We start from the raw sequence: 17,163 nt of genomic DNA on the forward strand, positions 1-17,163 counted from the left end.
TGTATTATTATTACAAATGTATCCTTCGCATTTACACGCTATTAAGGAAATCTTTTTTTTTTTAATTTACTTCTACGTATTACGCTAACACGTACATTACGACGTACCGACATCTTTGTCGTTGGCCGGTTATCCGCTCTTGCTGTTCACACTACTTTTTATTACGGTCGTATAATACAATGTATATTCGACTGTCTCGTTGGTCTAGTAGCTACTTGGTGGTAGAACTTTGTGCAAGCCCGTCTGGGTATCAGATATTCTACCGCCAAACAGCAGTATTGTTGTGTTCCGGTTTGAAGGGCGAGTGAGCCAGTGTAACCACAGGCACAAGGGACGTAACATCTTAGTTCCCAAGGTTGGTGGCGTATTGGTGAAAGAATGGTTAATATTTCTTACAACGCCATTGTCTATGGGCGGTGGTGACCACTTACCATCAGGTGGCCCATTCGCTCGTCCGCCTACCGATATCATAAAAAAAAGATACTGAGGTCCTATGTTCAAACTAGATTGAGTCGTTAAAAGTTATTGAGCTTCTCAGTCGAAATACATTACAGCCTGGAAATCTAGAAGTTTGATGTGTGCACACCACGAATAACAGTTGGTCCTGTGCCCGAATCCTTTTCAACCTCTTCGGATTTACGTGTCATTGGCTTAGTTATAGTGAAATATCTTTATTTATCCAAACCTGACAAAGCGGACATACTTTTGCACTAGAATATGCCCCGCGGAGGCTACGGAGGGCACCATTTATTTATGAAGATAATGATAGAATCGATATGCTCCATTGGATAAAACTTGTGGAGCTTCATATCCACGCTAGCAGTGCTAAATTTTCACGTGCTATATTTGTCTTTGAAAAAAAAACATCGGCGAGTATGTTCACATTTCAGATAAAACTCAGCCACATATTTATCGGCAAACCTATATTGTATCGTGATGATATAAGTTCCAAACTTTCTTCGTAATAAAAGTAAAGAGCTTAGCCTAGCAGATGTTACGATATTGTTGCTGAATTTAAGTAGCAATAAATTGCTGTTTCTCGGCCGTTTCTATGCTGTTAATGCCCTAATTCGTCAAATTCCTCTTTGTAGTTTTTTTTTATTGGTTTAAATTTCTACCGATATATATTTTTTTGTTTTATTTTCATAATCACGTCAAATGCTTTTGTGAGAAATGTTGCCATTCATAATTTAAAATCTTAAAGTACAGATAATACCGAAATGGAGTTGAACTCAATAGAAACCATTTTTCTACGTAATTGACTATATACGAGTAAGTACAATTCAATTTAAATGTCCGTTATGGATAACAGCGAATACGGACGCCACAGTTTTTTATCATTATTTATAAAAGAAATTTAAAAACAGTCAACTATTAAATTTTATTTTAAAATGAAACATAAATAATCCAATTTTGCACTTAAACTTCCAAATGAATAACATACATATATCAACGACTCAATGGTCTTTGTGTCAATAAAAACTACGTCGATTAAATAAAATTGTTGTTTTTGCTGTGTTCTTAATAATGTATATTTAAAATAATAATATATAAATGTCAGGTTTTTTTTTTTTAAAAAAAATTAAAAAAAAACATAAAAAAACATGTCAGGTGCTATTTGGAAAATAATATGTATGTGATCAAGTTTTATAATAGTACTCGCTCGTTGGTCGACATTTTCAGTTGTAACAAATATATAAGATATATTTATTCGAGAGATAAGGACAAAGATGCTCATTGCCATTATTAAAATTAAAAAAAAAAATGTCTTCGATTTTTAACTTTGACATGACGTTGTCATTCGTAGTATGAACGTAAACTATGAATTCATATTAACATTGGCGAAATAATCTGTGCCCTCTTGTCACAAATAAAAGCCAGAATAAAAAAAATAATTCATATTAATAAATATATTGTGTGTCTCTAACGCATGGTAATAGTATGTGTGATGCGCATATAAAAATAATAGCTTTTTGCACTTCTAATAACCTATAATAAACTTCAAAAATAACCCAATTTTATACGCCACCGGTCGCAATTTTTTTATAAAAAGGGACGAACTTTTTGCGCATTATATGTTATTAAATCCTTGTTCGATATTCAATTTAATCTATTAATGTTGTTATGATTACCTATATTTGACGTTACGAGTCATTGGATCGGTAGCGATGTTCATTTAATTTAGTGTCAATCAAGATCAAATTTTGCAAACCACGGCTTTAGACCCATGCAAATTTCCTCGCGATGTTTTTCTTCACTTGCATCTGCGTTTATAATTCATCGAGTGCTCGACTCGACTCGATCTATTTTAAACGCAAATGTAATTCATGGAAATTCATGGGTTTGACACCGCGAACATTGTTTGAAATACTCGCGTTCTAACCATTCTTCTATCTCAGATCTTAGGGAGATTAAACTATTCTTATCAAATGGTTTTTTTTTTGCAAACCCAATCAAATCGAGAGTAAATCGTACAGATTAAAAACATCAGCATTAAAAATATCCCAAAATAAACATTTCGTAAAGATACGATTCTGTTGTTTAATTCAAGGTCTGTTATGTATTTGACAGTTTTTTAAGCTCCTTAAAAAACTGAAAGTATGAAGGAGACAACATATAAATTCGATCTACTTTATATCGAGTAAGAAAAAGATAGAAGATTGTCTATATCGAATAAATTCGTTAATGCCTGCACCTCGCAGCGTGCAAACAAGTCACTATAACCTCGAAACCTTTCACAGTTATGTAACTCGTTACGTTACATCGTATTGTAACCAAGTCACTGCTGGTTGCGACATTGAACTTTAATGCGTAAAATGTTTTTAAACTACTATTTATAAAAAAGATACAAGTACAAAGAAGCCATTGTCTCGACGATAAGCAGTGTGCTTAAATTGACGTTAAATTCCTCTGTCTGTCTCGTAGTCCAGTGGCTAAATTATAAGGCTGCATATTTCAAGGTCATGGGTTCAAACCGCGGGACTGCCAGACAAAAAGTGATTGGGTTGAATTTTCAATAGGAACCCGAAGTTTATAAGTTTTAAATATTAAGAACACATGGCTCGGACAGCGCTTAAACCGACTAGTCGTGTCGGAATCTCATCAAGTGGAATAATTTGACTTTTTTTTATGATATCGGTAGGCGGACGAGCAAAGGGGCCATCTGATGGTAAGTCGTCACCACCGCCCATAAACAATAGCGTTGTGAGATATATTAACCATTCCTTACATCACCAATGCGCCACCAACCTTGGGAACTAAGATGTTACGTCCCTTGTACCTGTAGTTACACTGGCTCACTCACCCTTCAAACCGGAACACAACAGTACTGAGTACTGCTGTTTGGCGGTAGAATATCTGATGAGTGGGTGGTACCTACTCAGACGGACTTAAACTTGTTTAATTTGAATATGGTTTCAGAAAGAGGCTATTAAACGCATTAAAATTCAATTCAAGGCAGTGGGCCAACATTTTTGAGTAATCGTTAATGAATTTTGCACCGATTTTTTTTTACATTAATAGCGGTAGTGTTGTAATCGTTTCAAAAATAAAAACGAACGTGGAAGGGAAAGTGAGTTTATAACTTTTAAAATCATGCAAGCCTTGCAAAAATCCGAGCAAGATTTTTTATTTTTAATACAGTCAAAATACCAAGTTGACATTTCCTTTAAATTGATTTCTATGTGGCAGCAGTATAACATCTGAAATAATCCATACTGATAATATATATGCTAAAGTAACTGTGTCTGTGTCAAATTTTATGAAATTTGACGACCAACGTCTAAAACGCGAACAAAGCCGCGGGCGAAATCAAAGAAGACCAATAAATAAATATATAAGAAGTATATAGAACAGGCGCCAGGCATAAACAACGAGAAAGAAAGAGATAGAAACACAAGAGATTTTTTTTCTCTATTTAGCTTAAAATGAACATGTCGCCCTTATAGGTTCATAAAATAACTTCGTTTTTAGCGTCATACGAATACGGGCTTACCTCCGAAGAGCCGATATATCACACAAAAAAAAAAAAAAATCGGTCAAATATATCACAGAATCAGAAGATTACAAGTTCATCCAATCGTGTCTAAGTGTAATATAAATAATCTAAATATACAATGTATTGTAAACGTCTTATCGAGTTATAAATATCTTTACGATAATCATTATTCGATAAGGTAATCACCTGACAGTACTTAAGATATCTATGATACATTATTATATGCAATATTAGAATTATTGTTATCTTTTCCTTAATGCAAATAATAGTTTAATTGATTACATCAACAATTTTAACTGCATTTGTGAACCAAATATATAATTATGAGATTCGAGGTTGGTAGCGCTTTAATGCTACATTTAAAGTCAATGTCATAGTAAACGTGACCATGTAACATCCAGCTGTCATAGATAGAATATCAGTATATAGCCTAGCTAATATAAGACTATATTAAGACTATATATGATAGAAAAATAAAGTGTCAATTATTGTAATCAGTATGTATCATGAGATTAAAAATGGAAAATAATAATTTATTTATTCAAAAATCCATTAATAAAAATGAATTTTTTTAAACGTTTGTCACGTGACACAAAACGCTCCTGATTAGTCGGGCTTATGATGACGTCACTTGCTGGTTAACCTCGTTTGCCTACTGTATGTATATTATATGTGCCACAGATTACAATACAGGAAAGTGACGTCACCGACCCCATTGCAGCGCCATATTGTCGAAGTAGCGTTTTAGCGCGCTATTTAAATATGGAATTTTTAATTTGATATTTATCAGCAAATATGTACTAGAATTAAATTTTTACTGGGTACCTTAACCTCTACTAAATAATATAAAATGGATTTTAAAAACTAGTCAAATAGCCTATTAATATAATTATTAAAATCGCAAGCCTTTTAAAGAGGTTTTATTTACCAAGGAAAGTAGGTAGGAAAGTAAGTAATAACTTGAACTGATTTCCGCGAACTGATTGAAATTTGCGCCCAATCGATGCCCAAACATAAACATGTATAATAACTAAAATCCCATCCAAATCGGATGAGAGGTTTTTGAGTAAATTTAGGACATACAATCAACGAAATCATCGAAAGTCGAAATTTCAAGGATATAGAACAGATAATTTTTTTTATCAGTCTTGTTAAAATAAATTTGTTTTTTTTCACAGATAAATCCCTGCCCATCGTAGAAGCTCCACTCGAGTCTTCAGAGGAGGCTCATTCAGCGCAATGTTCCTGCCCAAACTGTGATGAAGTACTATCAAGATTCTCTGAGTGCAGCATATGCTTGGAACCGTTACAGGTAACTTATTGATTATTTATTATATTATAGATTATTTATTAATTATTAAAATCACAAATTAATATAAAACATAAATGAAGATAGTTCCTACAAAAAGTATAACTGAACAAACATTATGATCAGAGTTTACTCATCGGATTTTTCCAGTAATTTTTTTTTAATTTGCCGCTTTGATCTAGTGGCTAGCTTATGAGACCAAGGTCCTGAGTTCAACCGTTCATTAAAATAGGAAAAAAAATAAGTTTTTCCGTCTATAAATTCGGAGTCTACCAGTTCTCCCTCAAGAACGACTCCTGTGGTCAAAATCGGTCAGGAGGATATTATCATTATCATTTGTTGCCAAGCCGTTTAAATTTATCCAGAGGCTACTAAATATAGGTTTTAACATATAGAAGCAAAAGTTTTTTAATATAGAACAGTAATAAGACCAAACTTTTCCAAACGCAGTTGGAAATTTAAGCATATTCCACACATGGTTCACTTATACGACTTTATTAATAAAACAGGTATCAGGTGTAGCTTTAATATAATCTATGGGATTATGGCAACGGATGGTTATCGTACGGTTTTGCTACTACAGAAATAAATTCGTTTTCGAAACAATCATATTTATACTGTTAAACATTATTCAAATGGGGTTTCATTTTTCGAACATATTTTGACGTTTATAGACCATAGTAAATAACCGCTAAGAGAGCCCATTTTTCATGACAATAAAATTTATAGTTTTAAATAAAATGTACTTTAATCTATAATAGTACTTTTTATACGAGTATCAAAGTTCATATGAATTTCGTGCAAACTAAAATCCTAAAGCTTCTAACTATTAAATAAAGGAAGTAATCACTCTTAATAATATACGATTAAATTAACGTAGTCAAATAATTTCATCATTCAATCGAAGTGCTGATTTTTTTCGGCGATTTTTTACTTTTTTTTTCTTATTTATAATATAGTGAACCAGGCATAAGCTAGTCACAAAGGCCGTTAAGGAAAACATATTTCTCGATTAATATGAATTTTACGAGCCGTAACAATTCTTTTGATTAATTTTGTTAAGATAATATAATTACCTTTATATTCTTAGAGCAATTTAATCTTATAAGATCCGACTTATATCCGTTTTTAAATCTTAATTCCGGTTTATTTTCTCTTTGAATGACTAATTTTAAAAGATAGAGTATCCAAGGTCCTAGTCCTATAGACACTAATCCCGGGTGAGATCAATTAAAAGTTATAGGGTTGCGCTGTCAAAATATTCTCAGCATCAGCAAGGAGGTAATAAATTACCGGTGTTGGGACACCCGTCATTAAAAAGCAATTAACGTCATTGGGTCTGTGCCTGAACTCTCCGATAGTGTCACACAGCCCCTTCTTTAAATTACGAGAGTGAGTAAAGAATGAACCTGTGTCTGCGCTAATACTGGTGCTCTATGATACTTCCTATGAAGTTAAAAAATTTCCATTGACTTTGTGCCGCCTGGACAGACATCGGGATAATTTAAAGGTGATGGTAAAAATCGCTGGTAAAATACTCCACCGCAGGAAATTTCATCCATTCACAGCTACACTAAGCAATGCGTAGTACTAATGTTTGGCAGTATAATAAATATTGAGCGGATAGTGCCCATGCATCCATATCCTGGCCATATATACTTTAAAATCATATTTAAATTTATATTTATATTGCAGTAATATTTCGCATTGATATTATATCAACTTAAGTCACGGGTAATAACTGCTTGTAAATAAGTCAATAACCTTTTGAGTGATTTTCGTTTTGAATACTAATTTTTTTTTTTACATTTTCATAAATGACGCCGGTTTTTTTTTTAAAGTGCATCATTTCCTGAACTAAATTGTTTATGTTTATTGTATGTTAATTGATACCGACTTGGTTTGAATAAACAAATTTAAATGAATAAAAAGTTTTGTTTTAAGTGCTCTATCGGTACTAATATTATAAATTCGTATGCGTGTCTGTTTATAATACTTCCTTTAAACAAAAAATGTTTTTTTTATATATATTTCAATATTACTTATATAATATTTAGTGATTGTCTCCAGCAATCCTTATAGTAAATTATATTCGTTTTAATATAACAAATCGTTAATAAATTTATTTATAAAAACTAAAAACTATATAGATCAGCTATATAATTTAAGGAATGTGTACAAAACACCACGTGATAAAAAGACGATTTGACAGTTTATGACGTCACAATGTTAACGTGCCTATCAGCTGTCATCAAAGCTTTTTCCATCTTAATGACCACAGTGGAATTATAATTCTTTTTTAAATTTAAATACCAATCGAGTATTAGTGCTATTGTTATATATAATACAGTTTTAAGCAATTTATTGTCATCTATAAATAATTTTGTACGCTTGATATAGGAGGCACGAATCATATACGATGCATGGCAAACTTAAAACGTTAGGTATAACAAAATCAAAATTGAGTTAACGAAAGTAAATTCAAAGGGCTTTATTCCCAAAGGGTTTATATGTACAAGCTGTGCCACCCAGTTTATCCAGGTTACGTTTGGATTATATATGTCTGTGCAACTCGATAATACTGCAATTTGCCAGAATTGCTTGATGATTGCTATTTATAAAATGTAATATGTTAAAAGGCTAAAAACCTTCAACTTTTTTTTTGTATTTAACATGATTTCTGAGCTAATCGCGTCTCTGAGTAATATTAGTCTCCAAGAACATTGGATAATATATAAAAAATTGAATTGTAAGTGAAGCTTGTAAATGTCCCACTGTTGGGCTAAGGCCTCCTCCCCTTTAAGACACATGTAGACAGACACATGTAAGTTTCTTCATTATTTTTTTATTCTATTATAATATAAATTCTAAATATAAATTAAGTACATGAAAATTAAGTGATGCTTGCCTTGGTTTCAATCAATAATCGTTTAAGATGCATGTTCTAACCACTGGGCCACGTTATCTCAAAATATATGGACATCAAAAATCTCTTAAACTTAAAATAAAGTATAGAGTTAGAATAAACGCCTAGAAAAGAATTTATAGTAACGTGACTGGCACGCATAGTTTAAATTGAATAGCACCATGGTTCGTATACTTATGGATTTCAGATCATCAGATATAATTTAAAGATAAAATAAACTTACGCCATAAAGAAATAAATAACGGAGACGAGCCAATTACGCAAATTACGAACATATTTTACACGAATGTGCATTTTACCGTAACATTACTGGATACTGATTTTATGACATATAACTCTAATAGCTTGACTTGACCCGGAATTAACCCAAGATTTTTTTTTTACCAATATGTTCCAAATTTGAAAATAATAAGAGATAGATAAACGTGAACGTTTTTTTTTCTTATTGAATATCCAGCCAGTTTAACCTTATTATTATTCTTTAGTTGACTTAACTATATTTGAAGGAGAAAAAAAAATAAGTGTAGTATAATTCGACGAGTTAAATTTATAATGTGAAATTCTGCCATATGTCGTGTATCCACGAACCCGTATTGGAGCACCACGATGGAATTGATGGAAAAAACAGAAAACCTTGTCCGGCTTAGCCCAGCAGTTGGACGTTTAGAAACTATTAATTTAATTTTCAATTAATTCGTTAATATTTAAATTATTTGCGGTACCGTAGTAACGTCTCACTCGAATTATTCCTACATTAGGTTATTTCGTTACAACAAGTATGAAATGTGTGTTTTAAGTTTATCGATACACAGACATTAATATTCAGTAACAAAATTATATTTACCGATAACACACGCATTTTATGTGCGTCCAAACTGCTGTTTGTAACTCGGTATCGTGCAGACATAAATTTAGTTACTTTGTCAAAGTCAAAATCTTGTTTTTAAAAATAAAAAAAATTATTACATTAAAAAAAAATACAAAATGCGACGACCAATCTGACACGACTGGAAAAAGTTTAGGAGCAGGACAACTGCTATACGTGCTTTCCGAGGCAAGGTAGTGTACACACTTCTTTTTGGCTTCCAGACTCCGAACCGCTATATTTAAAAACCGATTCACTTTTTATCGGCCCGAACTAAGTTTTTAACACCGGACTTTTGGATCTGCGGCCTTGTATAAACTTCCATCGTTTCGTAAACGACCTCACGTACCTCTGACCTGAGACCCATCGAATGAAACGCCTTTATATATATATATAGAAATGTATACATTTTATATCGATATTTTTTGTACAGTAAAATTAATATTATAGTATTCTTAAAGATTGCAAGTGTATCTTATTTTAATAGTATGTACGTCAGAATACCTGCATTCTTTTGTATCATTTTGAAAGTTCATAATAATTTTATTTGTGATTTTGTTTAACTACCTCCGTGAATTAGTTGCTACATTATAATGATGCAATTCCTGAAGTCCAAGTCTCAAGACTAGTGGGTCCACTATAGTTTCTGTCTAATGTAAGGACGAAGACACCAAAAAAACAAGACAATTTTGATTATAATATTTTTAAATGTCTCATGGATAATTAATAACTCAGTATTTCATAACGAAACTTAACTCCGATTAAACATTATTCAGAATCACTCTTGTGTTACGGCTTTGTGTTACTAATGAAATGCGTAATTACCGGAGATAATTTATTCGTTAATGATTTTATTAAAACATTATTTTTTATCTGTAATGAAACATTCGAATTTTCAACAAAAGCTTTGCAAACAATTTAGTTTAGATCCATTCATCTATTTACACATCTAACCTTCATGTTGCCACATCGCTTTAATGGAAGGAAAACACCCTTTGAACTGAAAACTATCAAACAGTATAATATTTTACAAACTAATTCAAGAAGTAAAACTACTTCAAATGTAAATTGTTTTCAGGCAGGTTTTGTTATTTGTTCGTAGTGTTGTGGACCCTGCGTCTGTCCGTGGTGTGGAGGCGTTTGGTGCGCACGGTGTTCGAGAAGAATGTCACGCTGCGCTTGGTGTCGTGGAAGCCTTCGTGCGCCTGCCACGCCCTGCCTCGCTCTCCAACGCCTCATCAATGATCTTATGTTACCGTGTCGAAATTACAGGTAATAACAAACAATGTTTTTTTTTTATTTAATTCAATTTACGAAGGCAGACGTACAGTAGTCCAGAAAAATTCACTATAAGAAACATCAACTATATTTTATACCGAAAATGTCTTACATTCTATGGGAACCTAGATATTGGATCCCTTGTGCATGCATAATACTTATTCAGCCTTCAAAGCGAAACAGAATCACGTGCTATTGCTGGTCTGGACACCCAGATGAGATTCCACAAATCGAAAAATCCTTAAAATCTGTAAAGTTTATATTTAATTAAAGGTATAAGCTTTGTATATAACATTACATGTAAATATATATTTATAGATTTGTTCACTCACGAAGGCGCGCCACCTCTCCCTCCACGCTTAAATATCGGCGTATATTAGTATGAATGACTCTCCTGCTTACGTCTTAGTGTGCGTGAAATGACTTAAGACAGCAACAGTATTAATTAGATTATATTTGTTAATGCACGCTGATAAAATTTAACATGAATATAAATATACTGAATCAAGCACATTCACTTTAGGTGTTCGATGATCGAACGTCCTTAGACTAATGATAATATGCATTACGTCTTACTCAACATATAAAATAAACAGACAACTTATATCCACTCAACAAAATTGCAATTGAAATAATTGATACCAGTGACGGATTTAACAAAAATATATTATAATAAATTTTACAAAAGTTGTCCTAATACGAAAACGTGTTTTTCGTAAATATATTTACCAAATGTTGCTATCGTCTAACATCTTCATTTTTAATGATGTCATTAAATCTTTGGCACTCCGAAAATATAAAACTCCCACTATTTTTAAAAACAACCTTCCTCAAACTAATTACTCAAAAATCGAAGTAGAACTACTAATCTTCTAAAGCCGTTTTTGTCTTTCTTTAGTCCAATCTACAGACGATTAATTAAATATGTATTTATGTGTATTAGTTGGCGACTTAAGTCTAGACAAAATAAATTATAATATTGGGTAATTTAAATAAAGACTAAAGTCAAAACAAAATAAAAAAAATATCTATACTAACATTATAAATTCAAAAGTAACTTTGCCTGTTACTTTTACTGTTTCACAACCACTGAACAGAATTTGATTAAATTTTATATGAAGCAAGCTTGAACTTCAAGGAAGGACATAGGCTTACTTTTTATGTCAAGCGTTTTATGCAAAGCGCAAGCGTAGCCGCGGGCGACAGTTAGTATTTTATAAATTTTAAGCGGATGGAACGGCGACAAGAATGTTAGAAGTGTTTGCCCGTTCAATTACCGTCCGGATTTTTGGGCAAACATGAATCTGTCACCGGTAGACTTGCCTCCACTTGATTTGTTCAAGGCTTAATTTTAAATCTTATCTATCTTTTATAATCTTACTTCGCGTTAGTGCAACAACAGCAAACGGCACAAATATATGATTTATTTCTTTTCGAACATTACCACGACTTTAATACTTTACATGAAATCACCAAATCGTCTAACGTGTTTTTGTTTTTATTCTCTAGTTTACCATGCTGAATACGAAGTGATGTTTTTATAGCTGTTATCAGCATAGATACTTGTGTATGAGTTGTCGGATCATCAAATATGATACTTGACATTGTATTGACCGTTGACTACAAAATCCGTCACTGGACACAAATTACAGTTATTTTACTGATTGGACTTATCGGCACAATTTGTCATGCAATGAACAAAATCAATATTTTTATTGATGACGAAGAATTTCTTATATTTCAACGACACAATGTGAAACCAAGTTTCTTAAATTAGTAAGACACGATAAATTTTTATTGGGACCATAAATAGAATGTAAAGATTTTCACCGTCGAAAAATACAAGGTCACGTCTTGTTGGGGCTATAAATTTTTTACTGCATCAGTATTGGTTAGAATGTAAGCCGTTTATGTGACGATAAAGTTTATTTGTTAAACTGTTTTACTTCGGATCTTGTTTGTGCTCGAGATCTTAATTAAACCAGATCAGTCAATTCCACATATCCTGTCTATTTTAAGGACATGATTGTTTGCGGACATCGTACGTTCTAAATTACTTGGCCTTCTAGGAATTGGCATTATTTTAAATGTAAGAACTATTTGCGTATTGGTTTTAGTCTGTAAATAAAAAAAAATACAATGGTAATGTCGTAATAAATTGTCTACAATTTAACTTAATGTTGAAGACGGGAGGTTTTCAATGGCTGCTATTTGCCAGAACAAGTAACGTGACATTACAAATTTGAAAAATAATATAACATATTAAAACGTAGCATAATTTATTCAAATAGGCGATTACCGATATTAATAGATTTGTATAAATTCCAGCGATAGAAAACAGCACACCATACACAAACTCATTTCTCATTTTTCATACTTGGCTTGTATTGTCCAAATTTAAAACGGAGCTATTAATGACTTAGAATAACTTACAAATATGTATTCTACATCCATACCAATAACCGGAGTACAGCATAAACAATTATTCAAATTGAACTGGTAATTCTAGAGATTAAAGCGATAAATCATACGAACATCAGCTTCATAATAAAGATATACCTAAAGCAATCATGACAACCTAGATAGTTTACCATAATGGCAGTTTGACGTCTCCAGGGCACGAAAGTCATGCCGACTTGCCGCCCATCACGTACCATAAAGTACATTCTCTTTGAAATAGTCCACACATTTGCTATTCTCAAAGGATTGTCTGGCGACTAGTTTCGAACTGTCCTGATTTTAAACCATTGGAATTTCACATTTCATTCGATAGTAAAACGTATTGTTAATGTCACGTTTTGTTGTTCACAGACGAGGCTGCACGGAACTGCTGACAGCTAACGTCAGAGCGAAACACGAAGAAGAATGCAAACACGACACAATGATATGTCCCATCACACCCACCTGCTGCTCTGTACCATTCGAAGAACTGTCAGTTCATCTCCAATCTAATCACAACATCATCGCGGTCTACTCACAGAAGATCAAAATCTTAATAGAAAACTTCCAAACCAAACTCAAGAAGACCGCATGTTGTAGGACTAAGTACAAAATAATCTTGTTATACCAAAAAAGTGCATTCATTATCAAAGTCTGCATTTACAACTATCATGTAAAGGTTGAAGTAATGAGACGAAAACTGGGATACGTTGCTGATTCAAAATCTGAATCGAAAAAGAGCGATTACTGCGCCCTTATCGAGTTCCAGAGTAAGGCTTTATGCACAAAATCAGCTATTCTTATCGAAAATGAAGCATACAGTAAGAAAGCTGAGGTACAATGGAACGATGTGATACTCAAATCAGAGAATGATGAAGCTATCACAATACACGTTAACATTGGAAAGACAGACTCTGAACCATTAAGGAAGGAGTTTGAATCATGATAATTTTAGGATCAAAGATTTGGATCGACTTATAAATCTTCGACTGATAATAAACACACTAATAGAGTTTTGCATGTGATATTACCACGAGATTCGAATTCAAAGATGTTTTAAATATTATTTTAAAACGAGCTCTGATGTATAATGGCCAAAAACTTAAGTCAATTTCAATTGAATTTGATCTATTTTGTAAATTTTATTAATTATATACAATATAAATGAAATTAGTTTTTAAAATATATGGTAATCACAGAATTTTTTAGGGCTTATGTTCGTGATCACTTTCTTAAGGAATCATTTAGAATTGTTCAATTATGATATTTGAATAGGTGTTCCTGCTTGTCGTTTTATATTGTTGTGATGTAATGTTATAAACATTCCAATTAATTTGGATCTATATGTGATTTTAAATTAAGTTAAATAATGAAGATGTACGCTGTAAAATGACTGACGTAGGTTAAACACTTAAATTAGTAATGTATTTAAGATAATTATAAAATTAAATGATAATTTTAAGCCACGACTTAGTCTTTTATTTTGACCATTTAATTTAGATACTTAAAGCGATAGTTCCATTACATTGAATGCTTCATTATATAATTAAATATGATCCAATAAACTTTTTATCAAATAATAATACATTTTGGAAGAACTCACACGACGTAGCTAAAGAAACTGATAACCGTATGATCATATTTTTTGACATATTTCTTCTTAAAAATGCTAGCACATCTTACCAAAACATCTGTGCTCGATTTAAAATACTCAAAGTTAGATTTATTGTATATTAGACTAGCTACCCGTCCCGGCTACACACGGGTACAACTTTAAACTGAGAAACATACATAAAAACAAAATCTGTTTTTTTTCCGGCCATGTGCGATGAAATTCTCGAATTATCTTTTTCCTCTACAATATGCATGTATTATATATGTAAATCCTTATCTTGAATCCCCCTGTTTATAAAAATTAAAACCACATTAAAATCGTTTGCGTAGTTTAAATAACCTAAGCATACAGACGGCGGGAAGCGACTTGGTTTTATATTATCTAGAGATTGCTTGATAAGTTCAAAGATCTCTAGCTTTTGCAACTTTGTTTTTATAAACATTACATAGTTAAAATGTTTTTATAATATCCTTTGGTAGGTAAATAGTCGAAAAAAGTTCATAAAAGAAGTTTCGTAAAAAGTATTATATGAAATTTGCAGCATTTCTTTCGGCAGTTCAACACACTTCTTTCAACACAAGTGGCCCTTCACTTCTTGGGAAGGAATAGAGATTATTTCTTAGATTATCACACTTAACCAATACGGGTTGAATTGACAAAAAGTGACAGATTTACCTCCAAGATATGCAGGTTTCATGAAATAATTATAAATACAAATTAAGCACATGAAAACTTAATGCCTGGGTTTTGAACCCGCACTGCGCTGTTCCCGGCCGTCATGAAATATTCCAGGCAATGATGTATATAAAGTTACAATAAGAAATAATGAGCAATCAGACATATTTGTTTTGACATTAGCGTTAACTTTCAATCCTTTCACTACGATTAGTATTCTATAAGTTTACAAGGCACGTGACGTGCATATTATTTTAAAGATAAGCTGTATTTAATGTAAGAAATATATTTATACTAATTTTCAAATAAAAGCATATACGAAGGACTAACAGTCGCTGTATTAAAAATTATATCATATGTCGATGATGATGCCCTCCTAATCGATTTTGTCCACTGTGGCCAATCTTGAGGAGGAAAGCCAAGCCAGGATGTATTATAGTGCACAAATATGTGCCTAAACACAGGTGTACTCTCTAGTCCTTAAATCTCATAATCCGATGGAACACCAAATCCAACGACTAGAAAAAATTAACGCACAGAACCAAGGCCTTGGAATGCTTTCCAAGGCACGGGAGAGTACACACTTCCAAATTCCAGACTGTGGAAGTCTCTTTTCGACTCAACCTTTTTAGAGTCCATAAAAAAAAACTTATATGTAAAAATAATAATAATAATAATAAATATTGCATATTAGTCAGACTTAATTCTTAATTTTCATATCAAATGTGTATCGTTGATGAAAAGGAGGCGCTACTGACTTTCTTGCCGGTTTTTCTCAGTAGAACCATGTATTCCAACAAGTGGTACCTTTCAATTTAAATTATCTTGTGTAATGACGATTTGAAATGTGAAGTAATTGAGTCTTATCAACAGTCTGACTGATAGCCTCCACTTGTATCAGGAATAGCAAATATAAACGAATATATTATCTAATTTATATTATAAATGTAATAGCTTATTGGAATAGTTTTACTTCTTTACATGGTGGTAGGATTTTCGGTAAGCCCGTCGGGTCGGGGTTGGGTTAAGCAACAATACTTCGTACTGTTGTGTTACAGTTTTGAAGGATAAGTGAACCAATGCAACCAACAGACACAAGGTAGATAACATCTTAGTTCCCAAGATTGGTAGAATATTGGCTATGTAAGGAATGGTTAAAATTTCTTACGACGCCAATGTCTATGGGAAGTGGTGGCCAGTTACCACCAGGTGGCCCATTTGCCCGACCGCCAAACTATGCGATGAAAAAATGTTTGTAGATTTTGATGTTAGTTACCAGATCAAGCTAAAAGTCGGCTGGTAGGTACAATGCCACATTGGAACATAATAGTAGAATGAGCTCTTAAGCTTCTCCTTCAGACAGCAAATTTTAGTCCAAGAGTGAATTATTTGCTAGTTGGTACTTTAACTTATATTTGAGATGGAAAGCAGTTCGTCACATCATATAAGGTAACATTACAGAAGCCTTACCAAATATTCAACTTAATCCGACGCTAGCAGGCGATTTTGTACTGGAACTGGGGGGGGGGGGGAGTAAGTGATCATATTGGTTATTGATAGTGTGAGAAGTGATTAATACTTCTTGCAGAGCCGGTATTTATGGGCAAAGATTCCTCATCTGGGTGTTCAGTTGCTCGTCTCTTTTAAACCAACTAACTACAAGCTGGATCAAAACCTATCAAACAAACTAATTGAAAAAGTTTTGCCAAACAATATATATCATCAATCACTATAGAATGTTGCCACATCCGCCCATAGTAATACGAAACAATGCTTAATAAAATTTAAAACTTAATACACTGTAATAAGAATACTTTTTGCGTGATTCATTTTTTAATTCTTAGTCTTAAACAGTATATTTAGAGTAGGTCAGTGATTATGGGTAGTTGGAAATGACGTACCAATAACTGTCACCTAATTGGTGTTCAAGACACGAATGCTTCAATTCCATAGTCCATCACGTCATCTATACATTATAATAATACGTGAAGAGAAAACTCGGTAACCCCTTTTTAAGCATATTATGCGCACGGAGGAGTGTTAGATTTGGCATAAATAA

At 32.7% G+C, this 17,163-nt stretch overlaps 2 protein-coding genes across 5 annotated transcripts in view; one reads left to right on the top strand and one right to left on the bottom strand.

Annotated features, from left to right (window-relative positions):
* LOC113396156 (probable E3 ubiquitin-protein ligase sinah) overlaps window positions 1-14,283 on the top strand; it is a 56,210-nt gene extending 41,927 nt beyond the window's left edge. For both annotated transcript variants that reach the window (XM_026633983.2, XM_026633982.2), the window contains exons 3-5: window positions 5,176-5,309; window positions 10,200-10,369; window positions 13,187-14,283. In XM_026633983.2, coding sequence (XP_026489768.1) covers window positions 5,176-5,309; window positions 10,200-10,369; window positions 13,187-13,760 — 878 coding nt within the window. In that variant the 3' untranslated portion in view covers window positions 13,761-14,283. The remainder of the gene's footprint in view (window positions 1-5,175; window positions 5,310-10,199; window positions 10,370-13,186) is intronic.
* The window catches only part of LOC113396155 (adenylate cyclase type 2-like), a 198,437-nt gene that overhangs the window by 79,872 nt on the left and 101,402 nt on the right, over window positions 1-17,163 (bottom strand). The gene's annotated exons all lie outside the window — the stretch shown is intronic.

Source organism: Vanessa tameamea, chromosome 16 (genome assembly GCF_037043105.1).
Source record: "Vanessa tameamea isolate UH-Manoa-2023 chromosome 16, ilVanTame1 primary haplotype, whole genome shotgun sequence".
Taxonomy (NCBI): Eukaryota; Metazoa; Arthropoda; class Insecta; order Lepidoptera; family Nymphalidae; genus Vanessa; species Vanessa tameamea.